The sequence below is a fragment of the Sarcophilus harrisii genome, chromosome 1 (genome assembly GCF_902635505.1).
Source record: "Sarcophilus harrisii chromosome 1, mSarHar1.11, whole genome shotgun sequence".
NCBI lineage: Eukaryota > Metazoa > Chordata > Mammalia > Dasyuromorphia > Dasyuridae > Sarcophilus > Sarcophilus harrisii.
Window position 1 is genome coordinate 86321526 of NC_045426.1, and position 22055 is coordinate 86343580.

The 22055-nt window shown below is 42.2% G+C and overlaps 1 protein-coding gene across 1 annotated transcript; it reads right to left on the reverse strand.

Moving 5' to 3' along the window:
- Nucleotides 1-5775: 5775 nt before the first annotated feature.
- LOC100929391 (kelch-like protein 9) lies at nt 5776-7850 on the reverse strand. The gene has a single exon (XM_031959713.1). The coding sequence runs from the start codon at nt 7810-7812 to the stop codon at nt 5872-5874; it is 1941 nt and encodes a 646-aa protein (XP_031815573.1). The 5' UTR covers nt 7813-7850; the 3' UTR covers nt 5776-5871.
- Nucleotides 7851-22055: the final 14205 nt, after the last annotated feature.

Here is a 22055-nt window from a genome sequence, read left to right on the forward strand (position 1 = left end):
GTTTTAAAAGTTACAGTGGGCAGCTCCGGAGTCCCAATGCATAGAAATCTTTCTGTTTACCAGGCTCTATGTGGTGTTTCCTTCATCAAGGAGGAAGAGCTGGGACTCAGAGGGAAGACTCAAGTCCCTCCATGGTCCTCTGATACCTTCTTTTTTAATTCCCATCACAGATGTTCCAAGATTGACAACAAGGAATCAGACTCTGGAGAGATGGTCTTCCAGAATCTGAACCAAGGAATTGCCTCCTTCATATGAAACTGAAGGAGAAAACCCACTTGAGACCCGTGCCCTGCCCTTCCCTAGCTGACCCTGCCCCATCCTGGCTACCTCTGCACCCTCACCTAGTCCCTTTCGCTTCTTGAGCTTTGCATTTCTTTCTCTCTAAAATGAGAGGCTTCCACTCTATGTTCCTTGAGGGCAAGGTGCCCTCAACCTCTGATTCTTTGTATGCCCATATTTGAACATTGTACAATAAATGGCTCTCCTTGTGGCAAAACGTATTTGATAAAAGTTGCCAGCTATATCCAGCTTGGGGCATCTCCAGAGGCTTGCCACATGCTCCTCTCTCTGTCCCCCCGCTATCCTGGGGACCCTTACTTCTGTGCTTTGGCTCCCCATCACTCCCCAGAGCCTTAGTTGTTTGTAAGGCAGGAGTCATGGTTATTCTCATGGAACTGCCATGCTGGCTTCCTGTAAGAGAGTCTCTGACAGACCGGCGCCTAGCTCAATGGGAGCTGGTGACCCTTTCCAGTTCTGGAAACTTGTTTTCTTGTTTTCCACCTTCACTCAATGTGAGTTTGCCTCCTCATCTCCAGAGCCAACTGCTGATGGAACCATCTTCAGATTTCCTCTTCTTGCCCTCTCATCCTATCCTCCTCAGACATTTTCATGGCTACCTTCTGTCTCCCTGCACTCATCTCCCTTTCTTCCACCATCTGTAGGTATATCCATACCTTAGTTGTTAAAAATAATCCACCTCCAAAAAATCCCCCACAGGAAGCAATAAACTGGAAAAACATTTTTACAGTCAAAGGTTCTGATAAAGGCCTCATTTCCAAAATATAGAGAGAATTGATTCTAATTTATAAGAAATCAAGCCATTCTCCAATTGATAAATGGTCAAAGGATATGAACAGACAATTCTCAGATGAAGAAATTGAAACTATTTCTAGCCATATGAAAAGATGCTCCAAGTCATTATTAATCAGAGAAATGCAAATTAAAACAACTCTGAGATACCACTACACACCTATCAGACTGGTCAGAATGACAGGGAAAGATAATGTGGAATGTTGGAGGGGATGTGGGAAAAGAGGGACACTGATACATTGTTGGTGGAGCTGTGAACGAATCCAACCATTCTGGAGAGTAGTTTGGAACTATGCTCAAAAAGTTATCAAACTGTGCATACCCTTTGATCCAGCAGTGCTACTACTGGGCTTATACCCCAAGGAGATACTAAAGAAGGGAAAGGGACCTGTATGTGCCAAAATGTTTGTGGCAGCCCTATTTGTAGTGGCCAGAAACTGGAAAATGAATGGATGTCCATCAGTTGGAGAATGGCTCAATAAATTGTGGTATATGAATATTATGGGATATTATTGTTCTGTAAGAAATGACCAACAGGATGATTTCAGAAAGGCCTGGAGAGACTTACACGAACTGATGCTGAGTGAAATGAGCAGGACCAGGAGATCATTATATACTTCAACAACAATACTATATGATGATCAATTCTGATGAACCTGGCCATCCTCAGCAATGAGATGAACCAAATCCATTCCAATGGAGCAGTAATGAACTGAACCAGCTACGCCCAGAGAAAGAACTCTGGAAGATGACTATGAACCACTACATAGAATTCCCAATCCCTCTATTTTTGTCCGCGTGCATTTTTGATTTCCTTCACAGACTAATAATACACTATTTCAAAGTCCAATTCTTTTTGTACAGCAAAATAATTGCTAGGGCATGTATACTTATATTGTATTTAATTTATACTTTAACATATTTAACATATATTGATCAACCTGCCATCTGGGGGAGGGGATGGGGGAAGGAGGGGAAAAATTGTAACAAAAGGTTTTGCAATTGTCAATGCTGTAAAATTACCCATGCATGTAACTTGTAAATAAAAAGCTATAATAAAAAAAATTAAAAAACAACAAAAAAAATCCCCCACAGATAAGGACTGAAAACATTTGAATTCTATAACCTGAGAATGTAAACCTGTAATAGGCTGAAGCTCGAGTTGATGCATTGAGGTCCCAAGCACCTGAGGTAAATAGTAATTGGACCATACTCTATTAATATATATGCTTGGAGAAAGAATGGCCCCTGCCCACTCTTTGTGCAAGTCCTGATGTGTTGTATAGGAAATGACAATTTTGGTGGGTGGAGGCAGAGGGGCGGAGAGAAGCGGAAAGAGACTTCTGGCTGGCTTCTGGTGTGGCTGGCTTCTTGACTCAGCTGCACACATTGTGATTGTGAATCCCCCTTCATCTCTGATCCCCCTTCACCTCTGATCCTTCTTCACCTCTACTGAGAATAAAGATTGAAGATTTTTCCTTAACCTGAATTCCTGACTCCAGCTGATAGGACAAGATCTAAAGGGAAAAAAAGCAAATGGTTTCATAGGGAATGGCAATAGACCAGTTTTAAATGGATATTTGCACATATGAAATTTTTTTTATTAGAGGAAAATGAATAAAGAACAGAGATAAAACAAGGATGTTTATTATTCACTATAAACTATTATTAATTAAAATTAGATGATGCTAAAAATTTTAATTATAATAATGAAAAAGAAAAAGTAATGGAGGGAATAAGCCTAAACAAACAAAAGAATGATTATTTTGTGTAGATACTATGAGAATTCAAGAGCTAACTAAAATTTAATTGAAACAATTCAGCAAAGCTTCAGAATGAATTTTACTAATTAATTACATAAAGCATTTAGAGAGACAAGCAAGAGGCCTAAAAAAAAAAAAAACTAAATGTGGCCCCCACAATCCCAGCACTTCTGTCTATTCCCAGCAAAACTCAGCAGGAAGGGAAAGAGAAATTGCACTTAAAATAACTACTGAATATATAAAATACTGGGAAATTTCCCTACTGATAAACACAATAAATAACTATATAAATACTATAGAGATACAATTATATAAATATAAATACTACATAATACTCTGTGAAAATGAAAATTAACTAATTGGAGAAATATTATTCCTCTCATACAGGGCCAGAAAACAGAATGTCAATATTACTTGAATTAAATTATTTATTCAGTGTCATAAAAATCAAACTATCAGAGGATTATTTTATAGCCCTAGAAAAACAAATGAAATACATCTCAAAGAACAAAAAGCCAAGAATTTTAAGGGATATAATGAGGCAAAGTGGGAAAATGAGTTGTCTGGAAACATCACATTTATTCTGCATAACAATAATCCTCAAAATTATTTACTATTTGTTTAAAAATTGAGAGGTCTATCAGTGGAACAAATTAAGAATGCAATATGCAGAAATAGTTAAACCTAGTAACCCTAATGTTTAATAAACACAAACGTGCCAACTTCTAGGGTAACACTAAAAATTGCACTAAAACTGCTGGAAAAATTGGACAGCAATATGGCATGTTAGGTTTAAAATAATATCTCAAATGACATTCCAAGATTACCTCCAAATGGATGTGACTCATATTAAGCAAATTAGAGAAGCAACAAAAAATTTCCCTTTTTGATATATGGCTAAGGGGAGAGTTTGTAGACAAACAATGAATAATGAGGCTTGAAAAATGGACATTTTTTCTTACCTTTTTTAGAAGTATTGCACAACATGTTTAATCTATATTAGATTACTTGTTGTCTAGGGTAGAGAGGAAAGGGGAGGAAGGAGAAAAATGTGGAACATAAAGTTTTGCAAAGATGAGCTGAAAACTATTTTGTATATATTTTGCAAAATATAAAGCTATTATGTAAAAAATATTGCACAACAAAACAAATGGAGCTAAGAGAAAATTAACTGGGGAAAAATCTTTTCAGCAAGGTTTCTATGATAAAGGACTCATTAAAAATAGATATAAAGAAGGGATTGCAATTTGTAAGAACAAAAGTTATTCTTTAATTACTTAATGGCCAAATGTGTGTGTGCATGTGTGTGTGTGTATGCACATGCACATTTTCTTTTTATGTGTGTGGGAGAGAAAAACAAATGCAGATTAAAGCAACTCTGAGATTCCAGCTCATACCCATCAAACTGCTAAAGCTGACCAAAAAAAAAAGGAAAATTACAAACGTCATAGATTCAGGAGTTGAGCATGCAATTGATGTTCTATTGGTGGAGCTGTGAACTGGTCCAGCCATTGTGGGAAACAATCTGGGATTATGATCCCAACTACCTAAATTGTACAAATCCTTTGACTCATCCATACCTCTACTAGGCCAACACCCTAAAGAGGAAAAAGACTCATATAAAAATATTTGTAAGAGCCCATTTTTTAGAAGAAAAGAACTAGAATCTAAAGCGGAGTGGCCTGCTTAAGAATTGGATAATGGCTGAGCAAATTATGCTATGTTAGCATAATGGAATATTATTGTAATACATGACAAAAGGCATGCTTTTAGCGACACTGGGAAGACTTGTATGAATGATGCACCCAGAAGTGAGAAGAATTAGGAAAATGTAACCAATAAGGTGGTTAAACATAAAACAACAAATCATTCTGAAAGACTTGTGTATACTGTTCAATATAATGATCTGCACAGTTCCTGGGAAAGAGATAACAAATTCAAGATTCACAATGATACATTTTTTTTTTTTTGACATTTTAAGTTTTATTGAACAAAAAATAAAACATGGAATTCGAGTTCACAGAGCCATGGAGCTCTTCTGCTGAAAGTGAATCTTGTGCTATATAACCTTATTAACATTTACCATGGAAAAGGCATGGAATGTCTAAGTTATCTCAACAGCCAAGGAAAGCAGGGATATTTTATGGGGACTCAAAGAAAAATGGGCCACGTAAAATCTAGACATATTGAACATGCTTCTAGCTCTTATTCCCTTAAATTCAAAAGAGCTAGACTGAATCCCATAGATTAACAGCTGGTATTATGGAAAATTGCTCCTTGGAAAAAAGCTTTTAAAAAAAATTTCCTATTCCACTGAAGTACCATTGAATTTTTAAAATTCAGTATTTTTGAGTGTGTCTACATGGGAAAAAAAAATCAAAAGCAGTAACACCAATAATCAAAGCCCCGAAGCTGGGATTAGAGATGAGGCCATGCATTTTTCTCTGACATCACTATTTCTGCAATGACATTTTCTTGTCTAAGCAGCTTCTCCTGCTTGGAACCGTAGCTCACCTCGGCCGGGGGGAGGGGGGTGAGAGAGAGAGGTGACAGAAACGGTCAATGAACAGAGGGGAGCGGCTCCTCACCAGCCGCCTCCTGAAAGCACTAGCAGTCACAAGACAAAAGGGAAAACTCCCCCCCAGAAGCACACAGGACAAGGTCACAACCCCCCATCCCCCCCCGCCAAGGGGACTCTCGGGCTGCCCCCCCCGGTCCCGCCCCCCGCCCCACAGAGTCACCCAGAGGGGGGGGGGGGGCGCAGAGCCCCAGCATCTGCCGGGGACCGGACGGACCCGGCTTTGCCAGGGGCGCGGGGAGGACGCGCCGAGGACGCTTTTGTTCACCACGGACAGGCACCTAGACACACAAACACCACGGGGGACGTCGTTTTCGGTCCCCGGACCGACTAGGGGGAGAGGGAGCTAGGCTAAGGACCAGGAAAGCACGACGAGGACAACAAAGGGGCCTCCCGGCCGCCCGGGCCCCGGGGACCGCCCGCAGGGAAGCAGGGCCCGGCTTAGGGGGCAGAAAGGGGCGACTCTCGGGAAGGGGAGCCCGTGTTTTCCTCGGGAGGAAAAACGGTGAGGGTGCAGGCCCGGATGCCCCCGAGGGACTCGGGCAGGTCGAAGACTTTGTGCCACTCGGCCTTCTCGGGGTCGTACTTCTGCACGATCTCTACCATGCAGCGGTTGTTCCAGGAGTAGCCGCCCACCACGTAGATCTTGTCCTCGAAGACGGCCACCCCCACGTCGCTCTGGCCGCGCAGCATGGCCGCGATCGGGGTCCACTGGTCCAGGGCCGGCAGGTAGTACTCGCAGCTGAGCACGTCGTCGTAGTCGCTGGTGCCGCGGAAGTGGTTGCCCCCGATCACGTAGAGCTTGTCGCCCACAGTACACATGCAGTGCAGCCCCCGCACCGTGGTCATGGGGGCCTTCTGCGTCCACTTGTCCGTGTCCGGGTCGAAGCACATGAGCTCCTTTTGGAAGGTGTCGTGCGTGATGCCCCCCGAGATATACATCAGCCCCCCGTAGACCGTGCCCGCGTGGCCGTAGTGCGGCTCGCTCATCTTGGCCACGTAGCTCCACTCGTTCATCCTGGGGCTGTAGCACTCCACCGTGGCCAGCTCTCCGGCCGCGTTGCGGCCCCCCACGGCGTACAGGTGGCCCTTGAGCGCGCTCAGGTGGAAGAAGGTGCGCTTCTCGTTGAGGGGCGCCACCAGGATCCACTTGTTGGAGCGAGGGTCGAAGCGGAAGACCGTGTCCACCGCGGTCTTGCCCTTGGTGTCGTAGTTGCTCTGGCCGCCCACCACGTAGAGGAAGTTGCCGATGACGGCGATCCCGTGCTGGTAGCGCGGCGCGTCCATGGGCGCCAGGGCCTTCCACTCGTTGGCCTTCTCGTCGTACATGCGCAGCTCCTTGCTGACCACCAGCTGCTGCCGCAGCACGCCGCCCAGGGTGACCAGGTGCGTGCTGTCCGAGCGGATGGCCGTGCGCTCCGACTGCATGACGGGCTGCATGTAGGGCATCATCTGGTAGTTGCTGGCCTCCAGCAGCAGGTTCACGCAGGTGTTGTCGGCGCGCATGAAGTCCACCGTCTGCACGTGGTTGATGAGGTCCTGCGGCGACATGAGCGGGAAGCGGATGTTCTTCATGAGCTTGGGCGCCAGCTCCATGCGCGGCTCCTCGTGGCGCAGCCAGCGGCACGCGGCCTTGAAGAGCTCCAGCTCGCCGCAGTGCTTCAGGCTGTTGCTGGCCAGCGCCGCGGCCAGCCGCTCGAAGGGCAGCTTCTCGAACTCGCCGCTGTGCAGCAGCGCCGGGAAGTTGCGCAGGATGAAGTTGTTCACGTACTTGTCCACCTCGGTCAGGTTGTAGGTGTTGGCCAGCCGCCCCACCTCCACGCAGTTCTCCAGCGACACGCCCGAGATGAGGAAGACCTTGCAGAAGTCCAGGGCCGGCAGCACCTGCAGGAAGCTGGCCGCCTCCAGCGTGTCCTGCAGGTTGTCCATGGTCAGCGACAGCTTGGCCGTGTAGATGAAGTCGATGATCTTCTTCAGGCCCACCTTGTTCACGCCGTGCAGCTTGATGCACTTGAGGTCCTGCTCCTTCATGCCCCCCGTGAACATGGCCTTGAAGTAGTCGCTGGCCGAGGCCATCATGGCCCGGTGCACGGGGAACGCCTCATCGCCGTCGCCGGGGACCAGGCTCACGTCGCACAGCAAGCCCTCCCCGCGCAGCTGGTCGAAGCCCCGCAGCACCACCGAGCTGTGCGTGTTGCTGCGGAAGAACCGGGTCGTGCCGGCCTTGGACGACTGCAAGTGGGCGGACACGCCCATCTCGCCGCCGCCGCCGCCGCCGCCGCCGCTCCCCAGAGACGCCTTCACGTGAGCCTCCTCGTCGGGCCCGAGGCACCGCTCGCCGATGGCCGCCAGGAGCTCCCCTCCGGGGCCGCAATGGTCCATCCCCCCGCGCCGCTGCCCTCGTCCGCGGAGGGCCCGGGACGGACGCTGCTGCCGCCGCCGCCGCCGCCGCCGCTACTGCTGCTGCTGCTGCTGCTGCTCCGGGGCTCGGGCTCAGCTCGGCTCCTCTGCGGGCGGGGGAGGAGAAAGAGGAGGGGGGAGGGGAGGGGGCTGCGCCGTTCGCGCGCCCGCGGGCTCGGCTGTGGGGGGGGGGGGCGCGCTGAGGTGCGGGGGGGGGGGGAGAGCGAGGGGAGGCGCTGGCTCACGGTCGCCTGCCGGAGGCCCCCTGCCTTCCGCGGTGCGCGCTAGGCCGCTGCGCGGCCCGGGCCGCCGCTCCCGATCTCCCGCGGGCCCCGGGCTGTCCCGCGGGCCCTAGCCTGCCGGGCGGTCCCTGGGGGTCGCCGGGCCCCGCCGCAGTCGAGCCCCCGCAGCCCGCGCTTTTCGCCTCCGGCCGAGAGCCTGGCCCTGGGCCCCCGGGCTGGGAGCCGCTGGTGCAGCGGGAGCCTCCGGAGCTGCCTCTGCCCGGGCCGGCGCCGCGGCTGCGACTGCGGCGGCGGCTGCCGCTGGGGCTGCTGCTGGGACTCCCGCCGCCGCTAACGCGGAGAGGAACATTTCTGGAAGGGGCAGCGGCGAGAGTTGTTTTGCTTAACTATGCGCATCGGTTACCCGGGGTGTGGGGGGAAGGGGCAGGTGGGGAGGGGGAAAGATCCGTCTCGTTCCTGACAAATAAAATCGTTTTTAAAGAAAAAACAGTCCGAGGTCGCTTTTGCAGCTACGCTTACAGAAAGAATGGCTTCTGTTAAAAGGTGTTTGCGTGTCTTTTGTTTTCACATCACTTACATCCCAAGGTGGCTCCCTTCCCCCCTCCACCTCAGACAGCCTTTTGTTTTTTCTGAGAATGAAGAGAAAGAACAAATATCTGGGCAAAAGTAGCCAATAGATCAACCAATTCAGACCGGATATGGAGCGCTCGGGACACACCCACACTCCTCCCCCTCTGCTAAGAGGTGACTGACAGAAGAGCATCTTCCTCCTCCTCGTCCTCCTGTGGAGCTAAGCTTGTTCGGGGCGTTCGCCCGGCATCCTGGGCTAAATCGCTTAATTTTTACTGCACATATCCGTTTCCCCTTTGTTACTCACTTTCGTGTGAACGCGAATTCAATGAGAAAAGGAGCAAATCGTTTGATGTAGCTCCTTTGAAAACACTTGTTACCCTTACCATCCCCTTCCATTTACCCGAAGCCTCCAATCTGCTGACCAAAGTAATCAGAAAATCTTGAGGTAAACATGTCACATTTAGCTGAGTATAATCTGATGTAAAGGAGAGATAGAGATCTCGCAGGAATTTCTTAATCCATCGGAGGTACAGCTCAAAGACCGTGGTGTGTATAATGAACGAGTAGCGATAACAACTATAACAACCATAAGCATCTCATTAAGTGCTTAGTGCTAAGCACTGGGGACTGAGTAATCAGGAAGAGGGAGGAAGATTGATGTGAGCATGTGCAGAACACTAGGCTGATGCAATCCCAATATGGAAGTGGGTTCCTTGGGAAAGCGTGATGATGTCTAATGGAAGTGCCCGGCTTGGAGAGCTGGAGGAGGATGTGCAGACGTTCTCCGTTTCCAGTCTGCGTATCACATGATTAAGAGACAAACTGTTGATTGGTTGGAACTGGGATCCAAGGCACTGGGACCTTTTGATTGGGAGGAAGGGAGGCAGGATAGAGAGGTGTTGGCACTAGCTCCCCTTTAAAAAAAAAAAATCATTAGGATGGCCAGAAGGACCCTGAGTCTAGCCGGACAGTTATTTATGTATTTAACGATAAACAAAAGATCCATAAAATATTAACACTTTCAGACATAATCCTCTCCCTCTATTTAACAACATGTGGAAATGCTCATTTTATCTAGTACATCCTTCCCTACAATAGTATTTTATTTTTCCAAATATATGTAAAGATAGTTTTCAAAATTCTTTTTTTGTAAGATTTTGTGTTCCCAATTTTTTCTTCCTCCCTTCCTTACCCCCCCCCCCCAAGACAGCAAGCAATCTGATATAGGTTAAACATGTACAATCATTTTAAATATAATTTATCCTTTTGAAAAATTTTGTCGAGGAAAGCTTGAATAAAAAATGAGTAAATAAAGGAAGGAAGGAAGTAAAAATAGTATGAATTGGTCTTTATTCAGATACTATCAATTCTTTATCTGGGGGCAGATAGAATTTTTTATCTTGAGTGAGTTCTTTGGGATTGTCTTGGATCATTGAGGATAGGTAAAATATAATATTGCTGTTGCTGTGGTTCTGCCCACCTTGCTGTATTAGTTCATGTAATTCTTTCCAGCGTTTTTTTTTTAATTATCTTCCTATGTCATTTTTTTATAGCACAACATTATTCCATTGCAATCATATACCACAATTTATTAATCTATTTTTCAATTGATGAACATCATCATAATTTCCAAATCTTTTATTTAATATATTTTAAGTTAAGAATTTAAAAGTGTGAGAGAAGTGGTGGCAAAGGATATTAGATCCCTAGGAAGTCAGGAAGGACTGCATGTGACCTGGGCAAGTCATTAACCTCAGATTGCCTGCTAGCAAAATCTAAAATAAAATAAAAGGATGGGGGGGGCGGGGAGAAGAATAGGATAGAGAATCACTAGGGAAATAGAATGATTGCCTTATTTCAGTTAGGGCTCAGTTTAGATAAATTTGTAGTGAGCTTAGTCAATTGCTTAAAAGGAAACACTGATCACTGGGGGCTAAGAATGGGGAGAATGCACTTAAATATAGTTTCAAGATATTGATATTACAATCAGCCACCTCATAGTTTTGGGATTTTCTCCCACTCTGTTCAGTATCACACAAATAATAGCAAAGGAGAAATATGTTGGGAGTAGTCCAGACTTGGGGTTTGACATGATACAATTACTGATAGAAGACAGGAGCAAAGTATTTGAGAGGAAAGAATAAATCCAAGTTGAGCTGGTTGTCCCTCCCACCGTGGAAATATCCCATTTCTCCTATAACTGTGCCAGGTTCCCATGGGTCATAACTGGGCAGTGTCTAGAGTGTTGGGAACATTCAACTCTACCTCCCTCAAATTAATGAAACATGCACAATTCCTCCCCTTCTATGAAATTCTTCCTGGTGTGGGATGCAATTTGTGTAGGGAAGGCCGTCACAATTCCTCTTCAGGGTCTTACTGTTGGAGCTGGAAATGGCACAGAACACGGGGAGGATTTGGTGTTGATGGGGGAAGACTTATTTACTTGAAAAGAATCTCTCTTTCTGGGAAAGTACTCAAGTGGATTTAGGCAAATCTTGGGTTCTGTGTAGAGAAGAGGACCTTTTTTGGATGAGAGCACAAGTCTGGATAATTGGTCACAAACACATAAATTTCTCTTTTGGGAGAAGTTTCAATCAAAGGGATCTCAGAAGTCAAACTCTGGTTGAATGCAGAGCTAAAACTGAATTTCTTCACATCTCCATGGAATGTTCATTGACAGCTTTTTATAGACCCCTAGGGGAGAGCAACCATTTCCTGTGGCAGATTTTTTCATTTTGGGGTGTGTGTGTGTATTGTGTGCCCCACAGGTCTGTTTAGATGGGGCTAAAAAGGAGGTGCAGATAACTATATCTAGAACCTTATTTAAATACCCCTCTTCAAGGGAGACTGATTTTATCCTGGAGAGGAGCAGGAGTTTGGGACAATAAGACTGGCTACTCTGCTCTTTGGAATAGAATTATATCAATCTGTCTTATCCTAAATATTGTTAGTGTAGGGGACATTTTGCCTCATTTTAATCCAGTTTACTTGAAAGCCATTGGTCCTCTTCTAGAATGAAGGATGAATAACAACAGATCAGAGTATACTAGATAGTATATGGAGTGAATTACCTATCTCTCTGGGAGCAAAACATTTCAGAGACAGAGACAGAGAAAGAGAGAGAGAGTCCTAAATGTTAGGGGAAATTCTCTGAAATTTCTAATGTGGCCATTGCCTGCTTGATAAATGTGTCAGAAAACATGAGCAGAAAGTTTTCAAGAAGAAATTCAAGCTACCTGTAGCCATATGCAAAAAAATTCTGTGTGGAATAGAGAGATAAGGTGAAGAACTTACAGGAATGTATGAATTCTTTTTCTCTATTTTATTTTCATTATTTCTGTGTTTCCCCTATGACCTGTATAATATGTGCAGACCCATATTTACTTGAGCCTTGGCCAGCTATAAAAATATTTATTTAACCTGATCTGATGACATTTTAAAGTATTTGACATTTATCGATATTTAGTCTATTAGCTGGACCACTATCTGCTTAATTAAGCCTGAAGGCCTGATTTTCTGTTTCCCTGAAATCAGATGATTTCAGGGAAACAGAAACCTTCCATTCCAATCTCTCTGAATAGCAACAACCAATTAGATACCTTCCTTTCCCCTTCTCAAAATACCTAAAAGAGGGGGAACCATTAGTTTTCTGTTTACTTTGTCTTAGGTACTTCTGCCCCACCCCCTATCCCACCAATTCTGATTGAATGGGAAGTCCTTAAGCAGTCCTTTATTGTTTTTATTATGCTTTAGCTTTGAAATCCCTTATTCTGTTGGAATTGCTCTGGCAGACTATTCTCTGATTGCCTGTTTTTAGGAAATCTCCAAGATGTAGACACCTGTCTTGGGCCTGGCACTCTCCAGCCCTATAACCCCAGTTTCTTAATTGGTATCCCAGCATTCTCAAAGGACATTGGAGTTTTGAGATTTTTTTGATTTAATTAGGGGTTTGCCTGCCTTCATGGTCTAATTGTGCATATTCTGCTCAGAAATCCTTTCTGGATCTTAGTAGCAGCTCCTGTTCTATCAGAGGGGACAGGTGGAACTCCTCTAGGCCCCACTCTTTCCCTCCTTTGGAGTCCCTGACAGACTTTGGGTGCCCCTCTTAGCATGGGCATCATGACTGTCTTGAACTCCCTATATAAGCAGAAGCTGAGTTAAGTGCACAAATGACTGAAGACCACCTAACACAGTGAACTGTCCATCTCAAACTGGGTTCTATGGCTGAGATGAGGGCTTTTGTACTGCTGATAACTCTGGGATTGTCAGGAAGAGACTGGCCCTTGCCATAAGTCCTTGCATTTTCTAGTTTTATTTTTGATTTAGTTGTTTCACATTGGGTTGGCCAAAATTATGATGCTGAGACCTTCCAGGTATCTAGGGGAGGTAATTCAATAATTCAAATATTCAGAAGAAGAATGCGTAATGTTGTGTCTCAGTTTCCCTGGATTGTCATCTTTGTTAATTTATCTTTGTATTTTGATGTCTACCAAATGCAAATCTGTTCTGTGATAACTGTTTCCAAGTTGGTGGAAGCAACTTTTATGGTATGAACTTATTGCAATCAGTGGTATTATCCTGTTGCCACTATGTCTACCCTGCATGTAATTACATTAGTAATCAGAATAGTTCAATGGTCCCTATCAAAATGTTGCATACAGAAGATGCTATTAAAATGATGATGTATTAGAGAGGCATGATCTTGATGGTGAACTTGATAAACAATGATATAGATATGTTAACTGATTTTGAACAGTGTGTAAGTTCTTCATAGAAATATGATAAAAATCATTTACATATTACAAGGAATTGTGTGGAATAGAGATAAGGTGAAGAACTTACAGGAACGTATGAATTCTTTTTCTGTATTTTATTTTCATTTCACTAATTTTTTTAGTGAGTTATTTTCTTTTTCCAATTCACAAATTCTGTTTCCCTGCACTTCTTGGGAGTTTTTTTACCTTTTCCAATTCATATTTCAGGAAGTTGTTACTCTCTTGCATAGCTTCTCTTTCCTTTCCCCATTTTTCTTCTAGTTCTCTTTTAAGGTTTTTAATAGTCTCTTCTAGGAGAGCCTTTTGTATTGGGGACCAACAATTGTCTGGAGACTGTCTGCTATTAGTCTCTCCAGGGTTGAAAAGCTGTTCTCTTTCTGTATAGAAACTATCAATCATCTTTTTGATTTTTTTACTCATTTTGTTAAAGCCTGTAGGGTCTGCCTTCAGGGCCAGGAGGTTACCAGCTTCCAGTGAGAGATGTATGGATGGGTAGCTGTCCTGCTAGCTGGCTGCAAAAAGCTTCGAGGTACAGGAGTGCTCTGGGAAAGAGTTCCCCACCGGGAAGTAAGTCAGGTCTGCAGGGCTGAGCTGGGAAAGTGCCCTGCAAAGAAACCATCCCCCTTCTCCCCCCCCCCCCCCCCCCCTTGTGAGATAATGACTGCCCTAGGGCTAGGTGCTGAGCAGTGAGAGTTTCACTACCCCAAGCCAAATCCCGCCCTGGGGCTGTGGGTATTAGCAGCTGAGCAATGAATAGCCCTGCAGGGACCGGAAGTGTCTCTGCCTGGGGAAGCACAGTCTGCTGGAGAAGTTCTATTGCCCCAGGCCGAGCCCCCCACTGTGCCGATTAAAGGCTGCCCAGGCTGTGCCCCCTTGCTGTGCAGATTTATAACTGCCCCCACAAAAGCCCAGAACTGCAGGATGTGGCTGCAGGGCTGCGTTTCAATCTGCCTGAGTCACTTCCGGGTTTGAGTGGTTACAGCCAGATCTTGTTTGGTTCTGGCGTTTTTTAGAGTACCCTCTGTTTTAGGCTTTAATTTCTCTGCCAGTTTACTGCTTTGTAATCAAGGCAGAGCAGTTAGCCTATAGCAGAGTCATCTCTGTAACTTCTGTAGCCACAGAGATCACCCCCGCCCCTGGTCTGCTCAGGACACTAGCCTCTCGCTGCCTGGGCTAGTATGTTCCTGGCCCCTCAGGATAAACCTTTCCTGGCGATCTTCCAGATTGACTTCAGCTGGTAAGTTGTATGCTTCTGATCTTCATGAATTTAAGTTTAATACATATTAAACATATACTTTACTGTAATGAATTTAAGGAAGAGCTATTTCTGAGGCTGAATTTAATAGTTGGTTGTGAGGGTTTAAAATTTTTTTTCCCCCCCCCCGGGGGGCCCCCCCAAAAAAAAAAAAGGGGGGAAAAAAACCCTTTTAAAAAAAGGGTTTTAAAAAGTTTTAAAGGGGGGTTTTTTGGGGGTTTTTTTTGGGGGGGGGGAAAAAAAAGGATTAAAAAGGGGGTTTTTTCTTTGGGGGGCCCCCGGGAAAATTTTAAAAAAAAAGGGGGGGAAAAATTGGGGGGGTTTTTTTACAAAACCCAAAGGGTTTAAATTTTTTTGGGGGCCCCGGGTTTAAGAAAGGGGGGGGGAAAAATTAAGGTTTTTTTTCCCCCTTTTTTTAAAAAAACCCCTTTTTTTTTTTTTAAAAAAAAATTTTTTTTTTTTTTTTTTTTTTGGCCCCCTTTTCAAAAGGGGGGGGGGGGGAAAATTTCAAAAAAAAAGGGGGGGGGAAAAAAATTTTTTAAAAAAAAAAATTTTCCCCTTTTTTAAAAAAAAGGGGGGGAAAATTTTTGGGGGGGGGTTTTTTTTTTTCCCCGGGCCCCCGGGGAAAAAAAGGGTTTTTTTTTTTTAAAAAAAAAATTTTTTCCCCCTTTTTGGGTTTTTGGGGGTTTTTTTCTTTTTTTGGGGGGGGGTTTTTTTTTTTTTAAAAATTTTTTAAAATTTTTAAAAATTTTTTTAAAAAACCTTTTTTTTAAAAAAAATAATTTTGGAATGGGAAAAAAAATTTTTTTTTTCCCCCAAAAAAGGGGGGGGTTTTTCCTTTTAAAAAACCCCAAAATTTAAAATTTAAAAAGGGGTGGGGGGGTTTTTAAAAAATTTTGGGTTTTTTAAAATTGGAAAGGGGTTTTTTTTTGAAAAAAAAAATTTTTTTGGAGGGAAAAAAAAAAAAAATAAAAAATTTGCCCAAAAAAAAAAAAAAAAGGGTTTTTTTTAAAAAAATTTTTAAAAATTTTTTTAAAAAAAAAAAAAAAAAAAAAAAAAAATTTTTGGAAAAATTTTTTAAAATTTTTTCCTTTTAAAAAAATTTTAAAAAAAAGGAAATTAAATTAAAAAAAGGGCCCCCAAAATTTTTAAAATGGCCTTTTAAATTAAAATTAAAAAAAAAAAAAAAAAAAAAATTGAAAAAATTTTGAAAAATTTTTAAAAAAAACCCCTTTTAAAATTTTGGAAGGAAATGGGGAAAAAAAAAAAAAAAAAAATTTTTTAAAGGGGGGCCCCAACGGGGAAAAAACTTTTTAAAAAAAAACCCAAAAGGAAATTTTTTTTGGGGTTTTTTTCCCCTTTTTTTACCCCCCCTTTTCCCAAAAAAGGGGGAAACGGTTTCCCCCGGGATAAAAAGGGAAAACCTGTAAAAACCCCGGGGGGGGGGAAAAAAAGGGAAACCCAAAAAAAAAAAAAAAAAAAAATTTTTAAAAAAAAAAAAAATTAAAAGGGTTTTATTTTAAAAACCTTTAGGGAAAAGGAATTTTTTAAAAAATTTGGGGAAAACCCCAAATTAAAAAAAAGGGGGTTTTTTTGGGGGGGAAAATTTGGGCCCGGGGAAAAGGGGGCCCTTTTTTTTTTAAAAAAAAGGCCCCGGAAAAGGGGAAAAAATTTTTCCCCCTTTTTTTTTTCCCGTTTTTTTTTAAAAAACCCCCCCAAATTTTTTTTTTTAAAAAATTTTTAAAATTAAAAAAAAAAATTTTAAAAAAAATTTTTAAAAAGGGGGAAAAGGGAAAAAAAAAAAAAGGGGGGGGAAAGGGCCCAAAATTTTTTAAATTTTAATAAAAAAATTTTAATAAAAAAAAAAAAGGGTTAAAGTAGGTTTTAAAAATTTTTTCCCCCCAATTAAAAAATTTTTTTTTAAAAAACCAAAAATTTTTAATTTTTTAAAAAAAAAAAAAAAGAAATTTTAAAAAAAATTTTTAAAACCCCCCAAAATTTAAAAAAATTTTTTAAAAAAAAAAAAATTTGGGGAAAAAATTTTTAATTTTTTGGGGGGGGGGAAAGAAACCCCCTCCCCAAAAAAAACCCCCGGGGGCTAAAGGGAAAGGGGAAAAAATTTTAAAAAAAACCCCCCAAAATTTAAGGGAAGGGGTTTTTTTGGGGGGGGAAAAAAACCCTTTTTTTTTGGCCCCCCCCTTTTCCCAAAAGGGAAAACCCCCTTCCTTTCCCCCGGGGGGGGCCCCTTTTGGGGCCCCTTTTTTTTTTTTGGGGCCCTTTTTTTTTAAAAAAAAATTTTAAAAAAAATTTTTTTTTTGGGGGGGAAAAGGGGGGTTTTTTTTTTTTCCTTTGGGGGGGGGGGGGGAAAAAAAAAAAAAAAAAAACCAGGCCCCCAAAAAAGGGGGTTTTTAAAAAATTAAATTTTTTTTTTCCCCCTTTTTTTCCCCCTTTAAAAAAAAGGGGGGCCCCCAAAATAAAGGGGTTTAAAATTTTAAAAACCAAAAATTTTTTTTCCCCCAAGGGGGTTTGGGGAAAAAAAAGGGGGGGAAAAAAGGGGGGAAATTTTTTAAATGGTTTTAATTTTAAAAAAAAAAAAAAAAAAAATTTTTTTGGGGGAAAAAAAATAACCTGGTTTTTTTCCCCCCCAAATTTAAAAAATTTTTTTTTTTTCCCCCAAATTAAAAAAGGGGTTTCCCCCAAAAAAGGGGGAAAAAAAAAATTTTTGGGGCCCCTTTGGGGGAAAAAAATTTTTAAAAAGGGCCCCCAAAAACCCCCCCCCCCTAAAAAAATTTTTTTTTTTTGGGGGGGAACCAAAAATTTTTTGGGGTTTTTTTCCCCCCTTTTGGGCCGGGGTTTTCTTTTTTTTTTAAAAAGGGGTTTTGTTTTTTAAAAAAAAATTTTTTTCCTTTTTTTTTTCCCGGGAAAAAATTTTTTTTTTTTTTTAAAAAAAACCCAAAAATTTTTTTGGGGGTTTTAGGGAAAAAAGAAAATTTTGGGGGAAAAAAAAAGGGAAAAAGGGGGGAAAAAGGGGGGGAAAATTTTGGGGGGCCACCCATTTTTTTAACAACCGGGGGAAAAAAAAAAAATTAAACCCCCTTTTTTTGGGGGGGTTTTTTCCCCCCCCCCCCAAAAAAATGGGAATTTTTTTAAAAAAAAAGGGGGGTTTTTAAAAAAAGGGGGGGGGCCCCCTTTTAAAAAAAACCAAGTTAAATTTGGGGGGGAAAAAAGGGGGGGGGTTTTGGAAAATTTGGGGGGAAAACCATTTTTTTTTCCCCCCCAACCCGGGGGAAAAAAAAAGGGGAAACCGGGGAAAATTAAAATTTTTTAAAAAAAATTTTTTAAATTTTTTTTTTCCCCAATTTTTTTTTTAAAAAAAAAATTTTCCCTTTTTTTTTCCCCCCTTGGGAAAATTTTTGGGGGGGGGTTTAAAAAGGGGGTTTCCCTTTTTTTTTTCCCCCAAATTTTTTTTTCCCAAAATTTCCGGGGTTTTTAATTTTTTTTTTGGGGGGGGGGGGGGCCCCCAAAAAAATTAACCCCCCCGGTTAAAGGGGTTTTTTTAAAAAAATTCCCAAAAGGGGTTTAATTCCCCAAAAATTTTGAAAAAAGGTTTAAAAACCCTTTTTTTTAAAACCCCCCCCCTTTCCCCCCAAAAAAAAAAGAAAAAAAGGGGGGGGGGGGTTTTTTTTTAAAAATTTAAAAAGGTTTTGGGGGGAAAAGGAGGTTTGGGGGGGGAAAAGGGGGGAAAAGGGGGAAAAAAAAGGGGTTTTCCCCCCTTTTTTTTTGGGGGGTTTTAAAAGGGGGAAAAAAAAAAAATTTTTTTTTTTTTTTTTTTCCCCCAAAAAAGGACCTTTTGGGGAAAAGGGGAAGGTTTTCCCTAAATTTAAAATGGGCCCCCCGGGGTTTCCCAAAAAAGGGAAAAGGTTTTTTAAAGGGGGAAATCCTTTTCCCCTTTTTAATTTTAAAGGAAATTTTTTTTTTTTTTTAAAAAAAAAAAAAAAAGGGTTTTCCCAAAGGGGAAAAAAAAAAAGGGGCCCCCCAAATTTTTAAAAAAATTTTTTTTTTGGGTTTTAAAATTTGGAAAATTTTTCTAACCCCCCAAAAAAACCCTTTTTAAAAACCCCAAAAGGGGGGGAAAAGGGAAAAATTTTTAAGACAAAAAATTTAAAAAGGGGGTTTTGGGGGAAAAAAGGGGGGGGTTGGGGGGGGGGGGTTTCCCGCCCCAAAAGGAAAGGGGGAAATTTGGGGGGGGGTTTGGTTTTAAAAAATTCCCTTTTTAAATTTTTTTCCAAAAAAAAAAAAATTTTTTTAAAAAAAAAATTTTTTTTTTTTTTTTAAAAAAAAAAAAAAAAAAAAAAAAAAAAAAAAAAAAAATTTTTTTTTGGGGGGGGGAAAAGGGGGAAGGGGCCCGGGGGAAACCCAAAAAACCCCTTTTTTTTTAAAAGGTGGGGGGAAAGGGTTTTTGGGGGGGGAAAATTGGGTTTTTTGGGGGGGGGTTTTGGGGGGGCCCCCCGGGGGGGGGAAAAAAAAAAGGGGGAAAACTTTGGGAAAAATTGGGGGCCCCCCCAAAAAAAAAGGGGGGGGAAAATTGGTTTTTAAAAAAATTTTCCGGGGGGTTTTTTTTTAAAAAAAAAAAAGGGTTTTTTGAAAAAATTTTTTTTAAAAAAAAAAAAAATTTTTAGGGGAAAAAAAAAAACCCCCCAAAAGGGCCCGGGGGGGGGGGGGTTTTTTTGGGGGGGAAAAAACCCCCGGGGGTGGGGAAAGGGGGGGGGTTTTTTCCCTTTTGGGGTTTTCCCCCCAAAATTTTTTAGGGGGGGGGGGGGGGGTTTTTTTTCCCCCAAGGGCCCGGGGTTCCCGGGGGGGGGGGGGGGGGGGGTTTCCAAAGGGCCCCCCTTTTTTAATTTTTTGGGGAAAAAGGGGGGGGGGGCCCCGGGGGGAAATTTCCCCCCTTTTTTTTTAAAAACCCGGGTTTTTAATTTGGGGGCCCTTTTTTGGGGGAAAAAAAAAAACCCTTTTTTTTTGGGGAAAATTCCCCTCTTTTTTCCCCCAAAAAAAGGGGGGGGAAAAGGGGGGGGAAAAAATCCCGGGTTTAAAAAGAAAAATTTTTTCCAAAAGGCCTTTTTTTTTTTTAAGGGTTAAAGGCCCCTTTTTGGGGGAAAAATTTTAAAAAAATTTTAATTTTAAAAAAATTTTTAAAAATTTCCCCCCTTTTTTTTAAAACCTTTTTTAAAAATTTCCCCCCCCTTTTTTTTTTTAAAAAAAAAAAAAAAAATTTTTTTTCCAACTTTTTTTTTTTTTTTAAAAAATTAAAATTTTTAAAAAATAAAAAAAATTTTTTTTTTAAAAAAAAAAAAAAATTTTTTTGGAAGGGGAAAGTTAAAAGGGGGGAAAAAACCCCCCTTTTTTTTTTCCCCCTTCCAAAAATTTAAAAAAAAAAAAAAAAAAACCAAAAATTTTATAAATTTTTAAAAAAGAAAAATTTAAAAAAAAAAGGTAAAAAAAATTTAAAAAGGAACTTTTAAAAAAAAAAATTTTGGGAAACCCCTTTTTTTTTTTTTTTTTTTTTCCCCCCCCCAAAAAAAAAAAAAAAAAAAAAGGGGGAAAAAAAAAATTTTTTTTCCCCCTTTGGTTGAAATTTTTTTTTTTCCCCTTTTGGGGGAAAATTTTCCAATTTCCCCAACCCTTTTTTAAATTTTAAAAAGGGGCGACCATCTGGAAAAAGATAGGAGAGAGGAACACTAGTGTCTTTTCTCTTAAGGCCAGGAATTCTTTCTGTTTGGAGGAAATACCCCATTTTGTCCAGAAAAGGAACATCTTGAAGTTCCTGGAATGAAAAGGCCTTCCCGTCCCTCCCAAGTTGAGACACAGGAGATTCCTGTCAATACCTCTGGCATGGGGTCATATGTGAGCAAGGTCACAGGCGCCTGCTCCCTCCATACCCCATGGGAACTTACTGAAGAGACTGAAAGGATGAGAGCAGAGAGGGTGGGGATTTGGAATTAGGAAAATAGGGTCTTGAAGGGAGATTGAGTTTTGGACCACCTGGACAAGTCTTAAATGGAAGAGGTAAATAGGGATATACTTACATGGACAGGGGAGTGCCCCTGGATGCTGCTGGGCGAGAAAGTGCCTGCTGGGGTTTCTTGGGAGAATGTGGACATTTCTTGGAGACGCCAAAAGGGGACGTTCCCTGTGCACGATGAGAAGGCAGAGAGAGAACGGATTGAGGACACACTAGTTGGGAACGAAATATTTTTTTTAAAATAAGAGTCCTAGCAAAGTCACCAGACTGAACTCTATGAACGTCCTCTCCAAGGGCAGGGTTTCGTCTTAGTAATAATATGTTTTTGAGGAGCCCCAACCCAGCACTACCCCTTGGATTTGTACGTGGTGGACTTAACAAAACTTGACATTTTTTACTTCTGTATGAGTTGCTGGGATTCGGTTATAAAGATGGGCTATCTCACAGTCTTTATCCGTTCATTCTGGGATACAGATACTTCAACTCTTTTTCAGCCAAACTTCAAACCTAGGCACTTTAGGGCGCAACATCTTTGAAGCTTTCAACAAAGATTTTGGACGTTTGAGAGTGATACAAGGCTAGACAAATGAGCAACTGCTGTATAAATGAGGAAAACTTATTGCTAGTCCCTGGGATGGGGTATCCAGGTTGGGGAAAGTGGGGCTCAGGGTGGGCTTGTTGGAAGAGCAGTTGTTGTAGCTTACCTGAGGGAAGCTGTGAGGGCTGATAAGCAAAAGCTGATGAAGAACAGAAAGAATAAGCTTCCATCACTGGCTCTTTCTGAGAGTTCAAGCTTGTGGGTTCCTCCTTGGATTCCAGTTTGGCTGAGAGAGCGGGAAGACAGAAAGAGGTAAGTGGATTGAAGGTTGTTGTGAGAAGGCCTTATCTTTACTACCTCCAGATTGGAGGATGAGAAGTTTCCAGGATTTGGTTGGACAGGGCCTTCGGGATCCTCCCTCATTTTGAGAAGTGGGTCATTTGTCCAAGTCTCATATAGAGAGTTGTAAGTGGCAAAGGAGGGATCTTGAGACCTTCAACTTCCTAATACAAGGCTAATTCCATTCTATCCAGTTTTGATTCCCTCCCAACCACCGGCGAATTGGGGGTTCGGGGAAAGGGTGATTTCATTCCTAGATTCATTTCTGCCCACTAATTTCTTGTTTTTTCCTTATCCAAGTCAACAGCCTTCTTCCCTTCAGATGCATAGCAATTGCCATTCTCCTGACCCTTTCACTTACCTGTGGGACAAAAGCCTTGGTGAAGTTTTCCAACTTCAAGGCTGCGAGTGCTAGGCTGCCTCAGCACCTTCTGGTCTTCAGAGACCTCCAAGAGCTCCAGTCTGAGGGATTTCTGAGATCCTT